The 18,092-nt window shown below is 36.1% G+C and overlaps 3 protein-coding genes across 3 annotated transcripts; 2 read left to right on the forward strand and 1 right to left on the reverse strand.

Moving 5' to 3' along the window:
* Positions 1 to 758: 758 nt before the first annotated feature.
* LOC132643517 (uncharacterized) lies at positions 759 to 2,585 on the forward strand. Its single transcript, XM_060359947.1, has 2 exons — positions 759 to 898; positions 1,686 to 2,585. Exons 1-2 carry the CDS (start codon positions 863 to 865, stop codon positions 2,490 to 2,492), a joined length of 843 nt encoding a protein of 280 aa, XP_060215930.1. The 5' UTR covers positions 759 to 862; the 3' UTR covers positions 2,493 to 2,585.
* A 1,041-nt stretch (positions 2,586 to 3,626) lies between these two features.
* On the forward strand, positions 3,627 to 4,238 carry LOC132643884 (RING-H2 finger protein ATL1-like). The gene has a single exon (XM_060360413.1). The coding sequence runs from the start codon at positions 3,627 to 3,629 to the stop codon at positions 4,236 to 4,238; it is 612 nt and encodes a 203-aa protein (XP_060216396.1).
* Positions 4,239 to 5,183: 945 nt separating this feature from the next.
* LOC132643516 (monofunctional riboflavin biosynthesis protein RIBA 3, chloroplastic) lies at positions 5,184 to 9,476 on the reverse strand. Its single transcript, XM_060359946.1, has 6 exons — positions 8,951 to 9,476; positions 7,410 to 7,628; positions 6,751 to 7,076; positions 6,430 to 6,559; positions 6,025 to 6,321; positions 5,184 to 5,666 (listed from the first exon to the last, which is right to left on the reverse strand). Exons 1-6 carry the CDS (start codon positions 9,287 to 9,289, stop codon positions 5,403 to 5,405), a joined length of 1,575 nt encoding a protein of 524 aa, XP_060215929.1. The 5' UTR covers positions 9,290 to 9,476; the 3' UTR covers positions 5,184 to 5,402.
* Between the last annotated feature and the right edge of the window lie 8,616 nt (positions 9,477 to 18,092).

Raw genomic sequence — 18,092 nt, forward strand, 5'->3', positions numbered from 1 at the left:
ATTTTGGAACCAGCTTTGGCTTTAAACCTTGGTATAGAGTAGTAGTACAACTTCCTTTCATGACTCCTTTTTTATAATTGGGAATTTTCATTTATTGGAGAACATAGTTACCATTTATATTCACCCAAAAAGAAAGAAGAAAAAAAGAGTTATTTTATTCTAACAAAAAGAAAACTTTTTGGGAGATCTAACTAGATATGGTCCTTGACCATATGAATTACATATATGAAAGAGAGAAGAAATGGTACTTATGTATATGTTGGGGGGAGGGGTTTATTTTTTGAGTTTAACTTTTTATATGCCAAAAGTGTAAACGAATTATTTTTATACTATCATATCATATAGTAATAGATAAATATTGGTAATCTTTCATAACAAATATAGACTGTAACACAAAAAATACAACATCTTACATGCTCCAATACTTTAAATATATTGAAAATGTAAAAATTCTTTACACTGTCTAGTAAATTAAATTTCTTTTTAGGTAAGAAGAGACAAGGACCCTAAATGAGCGGAACTAAATTTTCTGTAAGAAAGGAAAAAAAAAAATCAGTATGGGAGAAGTCTTTAGAGAAAATGGGGTCTCTTCTTTTTGTTTTCTTTTTTGTAGTAGTTTAAGTTTTTAATGGAAAGTCTTTAAGATTCCATAATAAACTTTTGTTACCATAATGGAGATTGGTTGCTGCTCTGTACTGGAGCTTATTTTGTCCTTTTCTGGGTACCTTCCTTCTATATAAGTCTTACAACCCCACCACTCCTAAAAACTCCCCGTCCTCAAAAGTTCTTTTCAAGATTTCATTTTTCTATTTCCTATATTTCTTCTTTCAAGTAACTGTGAGTTGTGCGAGTAAGAGAGAAAATGGAAGAAATGGCTTCTTTGTGGTGTTACCAGGAGGTGAATACTTCATTTTCTTGCTTTCCCAATTTCATTTGAGTACCAGTTACTCTGTTTACCACTTCTCAACTAAGTGTGTGTTTGGTAGAAAATGTTTTCTTGGTTTTCCTAGAAAATAAGTACTAATAGACATGAGAAAGTTGGAAAAAAAAAATCTGAAATATGTTTTCCTCCATACCAAACACACCCTAAAGCCTTCTTTAAGGAATATCATTATATCTTGCTAAATTCAACCTTATAGTAACAGTAAATAAAGTGTTTTGTGCTTTCTGTTTCACAGTCAATGATTTTTTCTTTTTATAATTACTGTAGGTTTTTGTTTGGTAAAAGTGGTGCAATCCCATTTCTCCTAATTCCAAACATATTTCACTGTTTCAAGAATCTATTGACAAATTTAAAGAGTTGATCATAGCAGGGCCCAATGCATCAAAAAATTTCTTTAATATGGGTATCCAATGGTGAATCATATGCTTTTCTACTTAATTCTTGAATTTACTGGGATGATTTATCACCTTCCACATGGGCCCTGTCTAAGATGTCATTATCACTATTAAATTTGAATTACTTGTTCAAGGCATGATTATGACCAGATAATTACTGTGAAAGATTTTTTAATTATGATCTTTCTTGAGTAGCATGCCTAAATGACTTCTTTTGTTGTTTTCTTTATGAATCTTAGTGGATCGTGGCAGCAAGGCCACTTTGTCACTTATAATAACTTTCTTTCGTCGATAAAATTCAATGTTTGAAGATTTTTCACTAACTTGATTTTGATCAATTCTTGCAGACCATGGATGAAATGAGACAGAAGTTTCTTTACACAAGTCTTGAACTTGAAAAGTTGAAGGTGCAAATGAGTGAAAAAATGATGAAGAACAAAGAATATGTGAAGCAATTGATCCAACTATTAAAAATGGTTTGTCAAGAAAGAGATGAAGCAAGAGATCAGCTTCAGAAACTACTCAACAAACTTGATAATCCTCTTGTGAAGGCTACAAAAGCAAATTCAAGCATAACTGAATCAAACAGCCTATCTGAAACATACAATTATCAGTCACACTATTCATCACCCGTCGAGTCTTTTTTCGATGCAGTTTCATCCCCTGAGTTTTCCAACATCAACATGGCTGATTCTAATCCAGTAACGTATGTTAACCAGCCTTTGGCTAATGACAATTATGTCCCTCAACTGGCTCCAAAAGTTGATAATGCCACATTGGTTATTGACAGTTATGTGAAAGGGAAAACTTTGCCACAACAAGGGAAACTATTGAAGGCTGTCCTTGAAGCAGGGCCACTTCTGCAGACACTTCTAGTTTCAGGACAACTTCCTCAATGGCGCAATCCGCCTCAGCTTAAGTCGTTTAATATTCCACCAGTTTCCATTAAAGGGTGTCAATCTGAGATCTCAAATCAGAATCTTGGTGCAAATTTGAGCTACATTTCTTCAAGATCATTTCATTCTCAACCATATTTTGACATGTCATGTGGATCTCCACAAATGTTGTCGACGCCTATGCTAAACTTTGGTAATTCTGCTGGTGCAAATATCGGCAGTTCTGTCCACCTCGGAAAGAGACAACGGTTGCAGTAAGACAAGTTGAAAGATGGATGGCTATATTTCAAATTTTTGTACAAAGCATTTTTCCGGGTTTTGTAAATGGGATATTTTGAGTTTTGAGTTTCACAGGATTAGCTTTTTTAGCTTGATGAGTTTCATACTATCTCCTTTGGCTTTTTCCTTACAGTTCTTCAATAAGTATTAATGTGAATTTGAATTTTGATTATCGTTCTTGATATTAATACATTACTCAAAGCTTAAATTATTTCAAGGCAAAAAGAGTTTTACATTTGATATTCACTAAGATTCTAAGAGTTTGTGACTCCATAAAGTGTAACTTAACTTCTTCGCTCAAGTTTTTGCTGTTACGGAGAACTTTTGATATGTTTCAGAAAAAGAATTGCTTTTGTCATTTGCAAAAAGAAAAAGAGCAAAATCCCCCGTTCCGCTAAAGGCTGAGCAAGGATTTGAATTTTATGGGTTCTAAATTTTAAGATAGTTATGTAAGGTTTGTTGGTATTTGGGTTCTGAATTTATTTTTTATATGTATTTAGTGAATTTCTTAATGCAAATTTAGAGTTTAAACTAAAGTTGGGTCGCACCCGTATGTGGTTTCTAGCTCCACCCTGAATTCTCCTAACCCTCTTGCACTTTTAAAGTATTCTGACGGCAAAATTTTGGATTATACTATTTATCAAGCTAGCTGCCTGCAAGATGAAAGCATCTTGGTGGTTGCATAGAAAATGACAAACATAAAAATGTATCAATATCTAGAATCTTTGGTATCATGAAGAGATTAGCTATATCCAAAAGCAATATATAGAATTTGTTCGATCCTATTTTCTACCGTTAAGATGGAGAACTGAATCAAGAATTCACTTGTAGAAATTTGTAACTTCTTTTTAGCATAAGCCTTCCTGCAGCAAAACTTGAAATGAACTTGCCCTCAAGTTAAGTCTGAATGTTCAATTCTTGGATTCATCACCAACCTTTGTCTATATTGATCTAACTTGGATATGACCGTCAGAAAATGTCCTCAAAAGTTTTTCTAAACTTAGAATGCTCTCCAATTACAAAGTTCCTAAACTAAGTTATCCCTCAACATTTCCTTAAAAGCCCTGTCAATTCAATTCTAAGAACTCTTTCCTGTTGAATTTTCAGAATAGCATGTCTAGTCCAGACACCTCTCCAGGCGTTGGACCTTCGCGTTGGGACCCGCTGCTGATTGTCGCGGTCGGGGTAATTTGTTTGATCTTTCTTCTATTCAGTTACTTCAAGATAATACAGACACACTGTTGTGGATTTCTATCTGTGCATTTCTACAGAAACCCAAGGCACCAACTAAACGAGCAAATTCTCGAAGATCCTGATTCACAGGTCCGAAGCCGTGGACTAGACTCTTATATTATGCATTCACTGCCAATCACTCAGTTCAAGAAGAACGACGAACAAACCACCAGACCGACTAATGCAGATTGTGTGGTTTGTTTGGGTGAATTTCAAGATGGTGAATGGCTGAAACACTTGCCTTATTGCTCTCATATTTTCCATGTTGCCTGCATTGACACTTGGTTTCAGATTCATTCGAGCTGCCCCTTATGCAGATCAAATGTAGTTAGTGTCAAGATGCAGCAAGCACATTCCATTACTATGAACTCATTACTGGAAACTCTGAGAAGGGAAGATTTTTATCATGAACGATTAGTAAACAACGAGGATATCCGGTCACAGATACTACATAATCATTCTTCTAGAGCTGTAGAAGGAAGTGTTGACTAGTGGTTTTTCCATTTCCAACTGTGTCTTAACAACTATTAAGAACTTCAGAAAAAGCTCTCTTCTGGTAGAGGACTTCATGAACAAGGAGAATTTGGGATGGATATCATACTTTTGGATTATCAAAGACAAGGCAACGTGCACGAGAGGAAGTTGATAAGAGATAAGTATAATCAGAATGTTTTTTGCCAAGTCACAACTTGTGGTAACACAAAGCGATTTTGACCCTTAAACGCCTTATTCTGCCAGATAAGATTGAAGAGTTTATGTGATGTATCATGTATGACATGTTTTCTTTCTTGTAAGGATGATATCTCCTTGAAATTTCTTTCGGATTCAATGGTTTGGACAGGAGAGTAACTATTCCTTTTACTGAATAGTTTGAATGATCATTCCAAAGTAATAAGGAATTTTTGTAAGAACATTGATATAGACTTAGCAGATACACTCCAAAGTAAAAGTTCATTCTTCACTTCTTTCTCACTGTCCATGAAAGTTATAGTTGTTTATAATAAGTTTGCTTCAGCCAACAGAAGCAGATCTTAATCACTTCAGAGCATAGAAGTGAAAAAATATGTGAAGAACACATTTAAGTAATTTATTCTTTTTTCTGTTTTAGCAGCAATAATCTTGCCAACAGCAACACCAATAAGGAAAAAAGGTACACTTGGAATAGTAAAGTAATAGAAATTATAATTGACTGAGTAAAACTACACCAATCAAATCAAAAACACAAATTACACCAAGCTAATTTGAAGTGTGGTCATCTAAAGTTTGTAGCTCCATTGAGGTATACGTATTTGTTTTAGCTTATCAATTGAAACTCATAATTTCCCCTGTATTGTTAGTTTCATTTGGTTGAACATCGTTGACCTGGAACTTTCAAAATCCCTCAAATAACATATCCTTATACTGAAGGCTGTCCATGTTGAAAGATAAAATGAGATACAGAAAATCAAAGTTCAAAAGAGAATTATTGAACTTTTGGATTCTGGATTAAATCTTTATCGGGAACTACAGTAAGCGCAGAAGAACTATTGCGCATTTAGAAGGTATATATGTATCATTAGTCTTTAGTGTGTTCTTTTGTAATTGGAATTCTACAAAAAAGAATGTGAATCAAGTATGAAACAAATGAAAGTCTCCTTGAACATAATCTGCACTTACTCAACTTTCTTTTCTTTCCTGGGGTGGATATTGTTTCTCTGAACTCCGTTTGATGGATGCCTTAATTGGTCCCTGTACATCAGATCCATACATGTGACCCATCTTTGTTCGTTTGGTTTCCAAATACTTCCTGTTTTCATCTGTGAAGGGTGTCAAAACTGGTACTCGTCCAACAACTGCTAAACCATAGCCCTTTAAACCCGTAAATTTCGCTGGATTGTTAGTCATTAGGCGCATGGTACGAACTCCTATATCCCTTAACATCTGTTGCAATCAATAAATTCGATTAGTTAATAATTACTCTATTAAAATAGGGATAATTACATTTTTGGACCACTCAAAAGAATAATAGCCACCAAATCTATATGTTTTGTATGTTAAGTATAAATATACATATAATATACATATCGTATACACAAAGTATACATTATTATACATATAATATACATAATCAGTATATAGGTTTTGTATATTTTGGCTAGCGTCTATAATTAATTTCGGTTGACTGACAAAATGAAAAGCGACCTAAAAAATAAGCACATGATCATCTATCATACATGGGGAATTGGCCTTAAGAGGAGGTTAGGAAGGCGGGATAGTTATGAGAAACTGTGTCACTAACCTGTGCACCAATGCCATATTCACGAGCATCTGCAGCAAAGCCGAGCTCTAGATTGGCTTCAACAGTATCATGGCCCTGATCTTGCAAATTATAGGCCTGAAGTTTGTGACCAAGGCCAATGCCTCGTCCTTCGTGGCCTCTGAGATAGATAACCAAACCTCTACCAGCTTCCTCAATCAACTGCATTGCCAAATCCAGCTGATTACCGCAATCACATCGCCTTGATCCAAAAATATCACCTGTCAAACATTCCGAGTGTACCCGTACCAACACATCTTCACCATTCCCAATATCACCCTGTTGAAGACGTTGAAATTTAAAGGAATTCCAGATGAATTATGCAAATTATTAGTAGGATAAAATAACTAATCACTAACTGGTATATACTAAGGAGAAACTTTTGACCTTTACAACAGCTATATGCTCTGTGCCATCAAGCTTTGAACGGTAGCAGTAAGCCTGGAATAATCCCCATTTAGTTGGTAAAGGTGATACTGCAGTTCTTTCAACAAGCTTTTCCCTCTTTCTCCTATATCTGCAAGCAGTAAAATATGACAAACAAATAAGAAAGTTGGCCGTGTTTGCCTGTGTACAAATTGAAGGCTGCAATAGGAAAATATGGAACCTGAAACTGCAGTCTAACTTCTCAACACTAGTATGCAGAAATAAGGGAATGAAGAAAGAAATGGGCTACTGAAATGGAATGAACATACATTAATGATTCACCTTACTAAATCAGTTATTGAGACAATCGGAATCTTGTGCTCCAAGGCCAAATTTTCCAAAATGAGCATAGAGGCTATAGAACCATCATTTTTATCAACTATAGCTGAAAGAACAGAAACAGCTTGCAAACCAGCTGACATTACTAAATCTACCGAAGCCTCAGTATGACCAAATCTTCTTAAGACCCCACCATTTCGACACTTGAGAGGGAAAACATGGCCTGGCCTTCTGAAATCTTCAGGAGTAGAAGTAGGCGATGACAATGCAAGTACAGTTTTAGCCCTATCTGAAGCCGATACACCAGTAGATGTACCCATCTTTGCATCCTTTGCATAATTAAACAAGGTACTTCAGTGAGCAAAAATGATATTTTAATATCTCATTAAATTTGATGAATAATCATTAGCACAAAACTTAGCTAATATAATTGTCACATATACAATACGAATCTACTCCTTAAAATATAAATGCAGTATTAATAGAAACTAAGGAGATAGATAGACTTAGTAAAACTGCAGTTTTTCTGTTAATAAGTTGGCCACACTGATGCCAGTTCCCAATCAATTAGTGGTAATATAGTACATTTTTCAGCCATAAAGCATGACAATAAGTACATAACAACACTTTTAGTTATTGAAGGAAGAGAAGAGTCATATTACCACTGTGATTGTGAAGGATGGAGCAGAAGAGTCATCTTCTTTTTCAGGTGACATCAAAGGAAGATTTAGCCTCTCAAGATCCTCTTCTTTCATCCCCACAGAAATAATGCCGGACCCGTGCCTCACCATAAACGCAATTGTCTCAGTGCTAACAAAGGATGCTGCCATGACAAGGTTTCCTTCCACTTCCCCACTTTCATCATCTACAACAATCACAAACTGATACATTTTCACAATCATAAGTTCTACCAAATGAATATCTACTACTATATTAGCTTGTAATATTGAAGTGAAAATAATAAGAGCATCAATAGAACTGTGTGATCATCTCATCCAAAAGTTTAAGCTGTCTGAGAGAACACATGTCCTCAACATAGAGTCTCACATTGAAAGTTTGATTGTAAAAGAAGCTCTTGTCATCTTAAACGAGATAACATCATTTATAGAGCCCAAATTAGAAATGAAATAGGAAAAGTATCTCTTTAAATACTTAAAATCAGTCACTTCGAAAACAAATAATATCATGTATTAGGTGTGCGAATAAAGTCCCACATAATAAAAGTAATCTATACATAAGGTGTATGGATACGTGTGAGACATTTTGGGTTTGGCCAAAGCGGACAATATCAGAGGTGATTTGCACAAAAACCATATGTCTGCACTGCTATTTAAATATGGTCCCCAGTTATGACATTTGTGCAAAAATGGCCTTTTTAAGTTTAATGAAAAAATCCAGTACCAAAATACCCTTAAGTTGGGTGGCATAGAGGTAATCCAATGCCAACAACTATGACATGCAAGTCATGACAGATCGGTATACCTTCATGCTATATTCTACCTAGTTGTCCTGTTCAATTACTCACAAACCATACCGAATCGTAATGAATACAAAAAATGAAGAGCAGTCCTGCAGGGCACACCCCGAACAATATCTTGCAATATCACACCACACTATGTTAAGCAGGGTTGGAACCAGGTGGGAATCCGAACCCCCTTCGACGGAAAATTACATAGTATATATAAGGTCAAAATTTATTTTTATATTTATATACTCCCTCTGTTTCAATTTATGTGAACTTATTTCCTTTTTAGTCCGTGCCAAAATGAATGACCTCTTTCCTAATTTGGAGACAAATTCACTTTATGAATGATTTACAGCTACACAAATATTCAAGACTTATTTTGATCCACAAGTTTCAAAAGTCTTCCCTCTTTCTTAAATGTCGTGCCTAGTCAAATAAGTTCACATAAATTGAAACGGAGGCATCCCGGCTTTTTTCATGTGTTTATTTCTTCATATTTTGAACCCTTTAATGAAAATCTTAGTTCCGCTACTGGTGTAAAGAGTGTCTTTGCCACACCATATTAAGAGCTTTTTTGGGCTGGCTCATCAGACTTGTTGACCGTACCTCAAGCCTTTGTTTTATTTGGTTCTTCTTTCTTTCTTTATGAGATTTCTAACAACTACTAACCCATTCAACTTATTTTACAAGAAATTAAAAAAATTCAAGTCCAAAAACCTAAAATATTAAAGCACCAACCTTTCCTTCATTCAATGCAGCAATTGCCCCTCCAATTGAAGAATAGCCTTTGGAAGGACAATCAGGATCACCCTCTGTTTCACTAACAAAGAAATCAGTAGTTTCAGGTGTTATTTCAGCACTCAATGTTTCAAATACAGAACCATTTTTATTGCTCTCAAATGGATTTTCATTAAAAGAATCTCCAGATATCCCAGTAGCCCAACATGTAGTATTCAAATTAGGAAATACTAGTCTTTTTCTATAGTGGTTAAGTCCAACAATCTGTGAACTCCCAAAAGATGTTGAGTTGATCAAGATTCTTGGAACTGATGGATGCTTAAACATGATGCTGTCCATGTTGGAAGTTAACTGAATTGTTTGTTTTGTTTAACTGGTTTTGTTGGTTGACAGAAAATGAAAATGTACTTAGGATTTGGATTTTGCATGTGGAGGCATTTTGAAGGGAAAAAAGAGCACCTCTTGTTTTTTCTCTTCTTATCCAATAAGGTGAAGCGAAAAAGAAATTTTGAACTTGAACGTAGGTGAACTTAAAACTGCATGCATACAGCCAAATGGATGCACTTGAGGAGTTTAACTTCTACTGCTAGTTACGTACTTGAGGAGAATGAGGCAAAAAAAAAAAAAAATAGATTCATTCGTATTAGAGCTCGGTCCGTCCAATTCATTGTTACGCTCTCATATTAAAATTGACTACCTAAGGGGAGGACCTATGTATAATTTAGTGGTGCTCTAGCACCCGTTAAACTCGACGTAGACTAGGTATAGTTACATAAAAAATATATGAAATTTGGGTATAAATATTAAAAAAGCACCATGAAAACCAACAAGACAGTTGGGTGCTCTGATTTCAGGTGGAACTTTAAAGGTTTGGACGGTTAGGACATCCTGTGTTCGAACCTCTGCTTAGCATTTCAATTTTAGTAATGATAATATTAATTGCAGTTAATTTTTAGTGTTGCATTGGCACACACGCCCCCCCTCCCCCCCCCCCCCCCCCAAAAAAAAAAAAAACAATGAACCAACATTTTCTCTTGTGTTTACGATATTCAAAATCTATATATGTACAAAACAAATTAAAAAAATACCTAATATATACGGTTTAATTTTTTGTCGAGGCTGTTCGAGTGAACACCCTCGACAGGCCCTAGATCTGCCTCTAGTTAAGAGTCCTACATCGGTAGGTTAAAGGGTACAGGGTCTCTTTAGATGGACTTGACAATCATCCCCTCATAAGCTAGCTTTTGGAGTTGAGTTAGGCCCAAGATTCATTTCTTAACGGAGACATTAGAAATTTTGACTACCATTTCTTAACAGAAAGATTGGAAATTTTAACTAAGTCCAAGTAATTATGCTGGTTATATTACTCCCTCTGTCCCAATTTATGTGATACAGTTCGAATTTAAGAGTCAAATAAGAATATCTTTGACCATAATTTATTCGTATGCCATTTAAATATTTTGAACAGAAAAGGCTCAAATATGTCATCGAACTATCAGAAATGGCTCATTTATGCCACTCTTCAATAGTTTGGCTCATTAGCCATCGAACTATAAAAAATGACTCATTTATGCTACTCATCAATAGTTTGGCTCATTTATGCCATTGCCTTTACCAAAATCACTCATCCATGCGATTTTTTCATTAACGTCGATTTTATAATATCAGATGTGACACAACAACAACAACAACAAACCCAGTATAATCTCACAAGTGGGTCTGGGGAGGGTAAGATGTACACAGACCATACATCTACCTTTATGGGATAAAGAGGTTGTTTCCTATAGACCCTCGGCTCAAAATAAATGTAATCGACGCAGAAACGTAGGAAAGGAAAAAAAAGGGATAGCAAAATAGCACATTGAACAAAATAAATGCAACAACGTATATCCATACACATTAGAGAAAAAGAAACTACGCGACCATCCTAAATCATACGATAACGACTTTATTACCTACTAACTATCTACCTTAATCCCCGACCTCCACACCTTTCTATCCAAGGTCATGTCCTCAGTCAATTGGAGCTCTATCATGTCCTGTCTAATCACCTCCCCCCCCCCCCCCCCCCCCCCAATTATTCTTCGGCCTACCTCTATCTCTCCTAACTCATGTTATAGCCAACCTCTCACACCTCCTCACTGGTGCATCCTCACACCTTCTCTTCACATGTCCGAACCATCTCAGCCTTGTTTCCCTCATCTTGTCAGCCACAGAGGCAACCCCCGCCTTATCCAGTATAACTTCACCAATTAGAGGTCTACGTCGTTTAATTAAACCAACCCAATTTTAAATCCCAAATTAATAAAAAAAAATCAATCCATACGCCCGATCCACCAACAACCATAATCTAGCTGAAGACCACGTGTCATATCTGGTATTGTAAAACCAACATTAATGAAAAATGACATGGATGAGTCATTTTGGTAATGACGATTGCATAAATAAGCCAAACTATTGATGAGTGGCATAAATTATCCATTTCGGATAGTTCGATGGCATAAATGAGCCAAACTGTAACGACCCGTTCGGTCGTTATTGCATTCCGACCCTTTTTATCCTTTTTCAAGCTTTATTAGCTCATATTTGACCCGCGCGGACCGTTGGCATGCTTCCCAAGGTCATCGGAGTTGATTTGGATAAGTTTTGGGGGAATTTGGCTGCGAAAAATGATTGGCTCAAAGTTGACTTTTGGGTAAACGGACCTTTTTCGGGAATCAATCAATTCCGAGAGGTCCGGATGGTCATTTAGAACTTGTGTGCATATCTGGTTCGGTTCCCAATGCACTCGGGTGCATTTTGAGACTTGGGTTAGGAAATTGGAATTGAGGTATCGGGGGTTGGCTCGGTCAATGAGACCTTCGTTGGGAATTGCGAGGCCACGAGTGCGTTCGTAGCATGTTTTTATGTGTGTCTGTGTTTGTGGTTTGTGAGCAGATGGCCTCAAGTATTATTGGGATTTCAGGATTAAGATTGTGTTATTTTGAGGAATTTGGTTCTGGTGCCCGCTATAGCGGCACCAACACCGCATCAGCGGCACCGCTATAGCGGTTGCCTGGCCGCTGAAGCGGCTAAAGGCATTGTGAGTGGACCGCCGTGGCGGTCTCATTGGCTATTGAAGCGGTCCCGATGCCGCTGAAGCGGTATTAGCTGAGTCAGATGCCTTTTAATATGTTAAAACCCTTAGACATTAAGTCATTTCCTGTACTCGTTCTTGAGGCTTAAGGAGGTGATTTTTGGAGGGTTTTCACTGATTTCTTCTCTAAGGTAACTATCTTGTCTCTAAATCATTCGTTATCTTTTCCTAATCAATAATCCATGCCTATATTTCTCTTAAATGGTAAGAGCAAAAAAGGGGGTTTTGTGGGTTTCTTCTCTAATGACCTTATGATGATAAAACCTTGTCTATTTGGTGGAATTAGCATGGGTTAGCATGATATTTATGGGTATTAGCTATTGTAACTTGAATCTTCCTTTTTCCAAGGCTTAATTAGTAAATTTAAAGTTAGGGTTTATACCCAAATTTAGGGGTTTTTGCCTAGAATCCGAAATAGAGTGAATTGTTGATTATTCTAGCTTACTGATGATGAGAATTGATCACCTAGAGGTTTAATTTCATGTAGGGACCTTTAGATCCCTAATTTCACCCTTCTAGTTCATAAACCCTATTCCATAGGTTGGGGATTTGGGTCTTAATAGAAGCAGGTTTGTTTTGATGTTCTTCTTGATTCTAATTCCATGATTCGAATATGCTTAGACTTTCTTGATCTCGAACCTCAAAGGAATGGAAAGGCTAAGGAGTGATTACTGGTGTTATTGTTGTTCGGCCTTCCAGGTAGGTTATGGTTTATCCTATGGTGAGACTTCGTTTAGCGAAGCATATATATTTAGATAATATTGTAAAAAGCATATAAACCTTAGGGTATGAAGTTGGGTTGGATATTGTCTTAGGTTAGGCCTTGTTGTGTGATTGGGGTTAGCCACCCCATTGTGTTGTGCCTTATCTTGTTCTATTGTTGTGGGCTTGATGCCACATGTAGATAATGGATATTGGATACTATTGATATATCTTGTTCATGATATTGTGGTATCTTACTTGTTGATGTTTGTTACGAGGATAGTGTTCTACATGGCTTGTGTAGCCTTTCCATGATATTGTAATATCTTACTTGTTGATGTTTGATACAAGGATAGTGTTCTATATGACTTGTGTAGCCTTTTCATGATATTGTTAGTGTTACACCTCAGAAAAAAAAAATTTGAGTCCATAAAATAATTCTGCGGGTGAACAGTAGACGCGGATGAACAGTAGACGCGGGTGAACAGTATCCGGTGAACAGTAAAAATCAGAAATTAAAAACCGAAAAAAAATCTGATTTTTTTCATTTTCTACCTCTCTCTCTCACTCTAAACTCTCTCTAAACCCTCCCAAACCCTCCTAAAAGCTCTCTAAATCTTTCAAGTTGAATTCCTCCAAATCAAAGCAAGATTTCATCTTAGGAAATTGAAAACTAGTTAGGAAAGGATTATAGTATTTGGTGCTTGATGTGTGGCTGATTATTGAAGCTTGGAGCTAGGATTTTAGTTGAGTTTTCTGGGCAATAAGGTATGTAATATACTCTATTCTTGTTAATTAAGTTATTCATGGGAGAATTCCCTAGTTTAAAGTGAAGGGAATTATGTTATGAAGTCATAGATTAGTTGGTTGATATGATTGCCTTGAGGGTTGTTTTTTTATTGGAACTTTGAGAGATTTCTAGGTGATTATATTGCTATATGAGGTTGTTGATATTGTTGTTGATGTTGTTCTTGAATTTGGAAGAATAAAGTGTATAAAGATATTGTATACAAAGCGTATACCGGGTTGTTTTGTGCCGATACTTGGGGCTGTTTTATGTAATTTTTGTGGCTGCTTTATGACAATATTTTGGAGCTGTTTTATGTAATTTTCGTGGTTATTTTGTGACTATATTTTGGGGCTGTTTGGTATAATATTTGTGGTTGTTTTGCGATGATATTTTGGGGACTGTTTTATGGTCGTTATAGATTGTTTTGAGGGCTGGAATATCGGAGGATTGGCTGTAGTTGTTGTTGTTATATTATGAATATACGGAAATAAAGAAGTGTATACAAGCATTGGCATCCGAATGTATATTGGGCTGTTTTGGGAGTAATTTAAGAATGGATTTAAGTCTAGTTTGATATGAAATTGTTGGTATTGTTGTTGTTGGTATTTTGATTGACGTTTGGCTAAGTTGGAATTTCGAGGATTGTTAAGTTTACAGGGGAAATGCTGCCCAATTTTCTCTAGAATTTACGACGCGTTCTTATAGTCGATTAACTAATGTTAATACAAATTCTCCCGTGAAGGTAACGACGTGGCATTGGGGGAGAGCAAGTGAACGATAACATAGCTAAACGACAAAGGTATGTGAGGCTAGTCCTTTCTTTCTAATGGCATGAATCCTATAGCATGAGTTCTTTTCCTCTTCATGAGTTCCTATTTTCCGGAAAGCTAGAAGCCTAAGTCCATAAATGTCTATATAAGATAAGAGATAAGAGATATGATATGATGATGCCATATTGATAATAATGCTATTTATTTCTTACACTCACCTTATGTACTAATTCCTTCAAGGTGAGGCAGAATGTCAATAATTACTCCATAATGAAATCGGGGGATCACGACCTTACGCCACCGCGACAGAGTATAGTTGATCTTGAGTCTTATGCATGTACTATGATAAGCATATTATGATAAGCATATTATTACATGTATTTTTTTATGAGAATGTCATGATCATATTACACCGCGCCTAGTTGGCCGGGCAGTCACCGCCAAGGCGGGCAGCTATACGGATACACCATGACTTTTTGGCATGGGCAGACACCACTAGTGGGCGGCATGAGATGGTACCCCGGACGCGGGAGGCCTGGACGCGGGCTAATGTTATTGATTATCACACCGTTCCGATATGGACGGGCAACTTGCATATTATACATATATGAAATTATGATGAGTATGAGTAAGACATCATGCATTACTTCTTTTATGATTGTCATTCAGATTCAGATGTTTCATATTGATGATCACATTATATTATCACTGTCTTTCTTTATTATTTATGCCTCTCATACTCAGTACAATGTTCGTACTGCCGTCCGTTTTCTTTGGACGCTGTGTTCATGCCCACAGGTAGGCAGGGAGGTGAGCTTGGTCCAGACCCTTAGTAGCTGTCAGCTGATTGAGAGCACTCCATTGTCCGGAGGTGCTTATGATTCTTCTTTGGTATATATGCATATTTTGGACACGAGGGAGTCTTGTTCAGTCTATATGTTTAGTATGTCAGTAGAGGCTCGTAGATACGCAGTGTGGGTCAGATGGTCTCACAAGATGTTATTATTATGTATATATTATTTTGATGGCCGAGAGGCAAATGTATATAAGTATTTATGTTTCTATATAAAATATAATTTTCCTACAATTCGTGTATAAAATTGGTAAAAGGGCATTAAATGAGTAAGATGAGTATTAGAACGAGTGGTGCTCGGTGGCTAGCCCCGGGTACCCGTCACGGCCCCTAGCTGGGTCGTGACAGTTAGCATACCCATGCTTGGTACTGTTGAACTCATACATTGCACGTATTCTGATCCTTTATGATATTTTGTTGACACATTGATGATACTTGAGGAAACACTGTGATGAGCTGGGCTAAGTTGGATAAGAGTGACGTGAGGACCGATAGCTGATGGTTGTTTGGGAATCGTGGTTGTGTGGTAGCGATTCCCGAGGTTTGTGCCGGGAGCGTGAGACAGCGATATCCAGGTTGTTGCCGGACCGTGAGGTACATGGACTCCGCGGGTCCCCCATGGGTTGTGCTACCGAGAAGTCGATACTTCCGTCCGGAGTACATATGCACAGAGTATTGCATTGCATTCGCATTTAATACATTATTGCATTGCATTGCACTATGGCTTGATTGTGATGATGTTGGTGATATACTCGTGTTATTTGGATTTGGATTGGATATATTGAGACTTGACACACTTAGATTTAGAAGTTATAACCTAAGTGATGACGTGTACTCGGTGTCTGGCTTATGTTTGATTTATACTTGTTGATTTACCCATTTATCTTACTTTATTGTCTGGATTATGTTAGCTAAACTTAGTCGGCCTATGATGCCTACCAGTACTGTGGTTTTGTACTGACCTGCACTTGCTGCATTCTTTTATGAATGCAGAATTCCAAGTGAGTTCGACCTCTGTTTCTCGTGGCTGTTAGTCGCTCCGAGAGTTGCTTAGAGTCTGCAGGGTAAGCACGAGACGTCTGCCACCTTGAAGATTCTTCCTTATTAATGTCTTATTTTCTGTTCTGAGACATATTCGGACGTTGATGTATTATTGATATTCCAGACTTGCAGACTCTAGTTAGATGCTATTGTATGGATTAAACCAGACTTTGAGGGTGTATTTTCCTTATTTCTGCATTTTCTCATTTATATCATAATTGTGAGACTTTCGCCGTTTTACTTCTTCCGCTATTTTCTATTATTATTTGTGAATGTTGAGTTAAGGGTTTGCCTAGTGAGGTGGAAAAGGTAGGTGCCCGCACGACTTAGTGAAATTGGGTCGTGACACAAACTATTGACGAGTGACATAAATGAGCCATTTTTCGGTTAATTACTGTGACTTGTAATACTTTTTATGTAGTTTCTATATATGTAAATTATTTTTCAAAAAACTTAAAGATTGTATGTCCGAATTCACGGTCAAAATAAAAGAATTTGACTATCGAAATACGAACTGTATCACATAAATTGGGACATAGAGAGTATAATGTTTTACAGAAAATGATCAAAAATATCTTGAACTATTTGAAATAGGTTAATTTTATCCCCCGAGACCCTTTTTTTTTTTTTTTTTTTTTTTTTTTTTTACGTTTTTGGCACAAAAATTCTCTTGCCATTTGTCAACCAGCTAAACATATTCTCTAACTAGTCAAGTAACTTAAAAATACTCTTTCTATTAACATTTGCTCCAAAACGAAGAGAAAAGAGCAAATTTTGATCTTGAACTATTCAAAATGAAATCATTTAGTTTGGGAGGAAGGGGAAGTAAATGTGTGAAAAATTACAATAAAAAATGTATAAATAGGATAAAGACTTCCCATTTTAACTAGTAAAAGACGATGACACACATATTTTTTTTGTATCTTTTGATTCCTTAAACCTTAGGTATGAGTTGTTATTTCTAAACATGAAATCATGAGAGTAAGAAAATTTTGCAGTCCGTTCAAAACAACGAAAAGATATTTGAACAACCTAAAATTATTTAAACATTTTCAAGTTGTTTAGTTAAAAAATCAGTGTATATATTCTGAGAATTTTTTTTAATATATCATTTTGTTTAGTTCAAACAACCGAAAAATGTTAAAATATTCATTGGTTGTTTAGAGGCCGGGAAGGAGGACCACACCATAGCGGCGGGCCGAGGGGTGGGGCGGGGGGGGGGGGGGGGGGGGAGGAGTACGGGTTTGTGTAATAAAAAAAAAAAATGGAGTTTTTAAAATACGTGTCATTAAAAAAGAATAAATAGAGTTATAGATTTTTTTTTTAGTTTTTCTTTTTATTTATCTATAAATAGAGTTGTAGATTTTATCTTTTAATACAAGAAATAATTTGAGAATCAATACAAAGAGTTATAGTTTATTATTTCTTCAATTTTCTCTTTAGTTTCTTCGATTTTTAATTTAATCTTGCCGGTTAAGCTAATCTGCACCGAATATTTTGCATGAAACATATTCGGATAACGATTTTTAATGTGAGACGTTAACGTGTTCATGAATTACAAATACTTTTGGGAAAAGGACACAAATAGCCATCTGACCCAAACTATTGACAACCGGATGACCCAAGAAGCTTAAAAGACATTTTTAGTCTTTTTAAAATAATTTCATTTTGGAGCCTTTTTTCAACTAATTTTAGCATGTGTATAGAAATTGTATCATTGTTGTATAGAAAATCTATCAAATGTATAGAACTTGTATCATTGGTGTATAATTTTTGTATTATTAATGTATACTTACTAATTATACACATATTATACATGTTTGGATATTTCTTGAAGGCTCAATTAACGT

This window comes from Lycium barbarum, chromosome 6, assembly GCF_019175385.1.
Source record: "Lycium barbarum isolate Lr01 chromosome 6, ASM1917538v2, whole genome shotgun sequence".
Taxonomy (NCBI): Eukaryota; Viridiplantae; Streptophyta; class Magnoliopsida; order Solanales; family Solanaceae; genus Lycium; species Lycium barbarum.

Excerpts from the sequence above, each read along its gene's own strand:
- LOC132643517 (XM_060359947.1), top strand. The coding sequence starts at position 863 with ATGGAAGAAATGGCTTCTTTGTGGTGTTACCAGGAG. Across the intron at positions 899-1,685 it reads CTTTGTGGTGTTACCAGGAG|ACCATGGATGAAATGAGACA; the intron begins GTGAATACTTCA and ends CAATTCTTGCAG.
- LOC132643884 (XM_060360413.1), top strand. The coding sequence starts at position 3,627 with ATGTCTAGTCCAGACACCTCTCCAGGCGTTGGACCTTCGCGTTGGGAC.
- LOC132643516 (XM_060359946.1), bottom strand. The coding sequence starts at position 9,289 with ATGGACAGCATCATGTTTAAGCATCCATCAGTTCCAAGAATCTTGATC. Across the intron at positions 7,629-8,950 it reads CTGCATTGAATGAAGGAAAG|TTTGTGATTGTTGTAGATGA; the intron begins GTTGGTGCTTTA and ends AAAATGTATCAG. Across the intron at positions 6,322-6,429 it reads AGCATATAGCTGTTGTAAAG|GGTGATATTGGGAATGGTGA; the intron begins GTCAAAAGTTTC and ends CGTCTTCAACAG.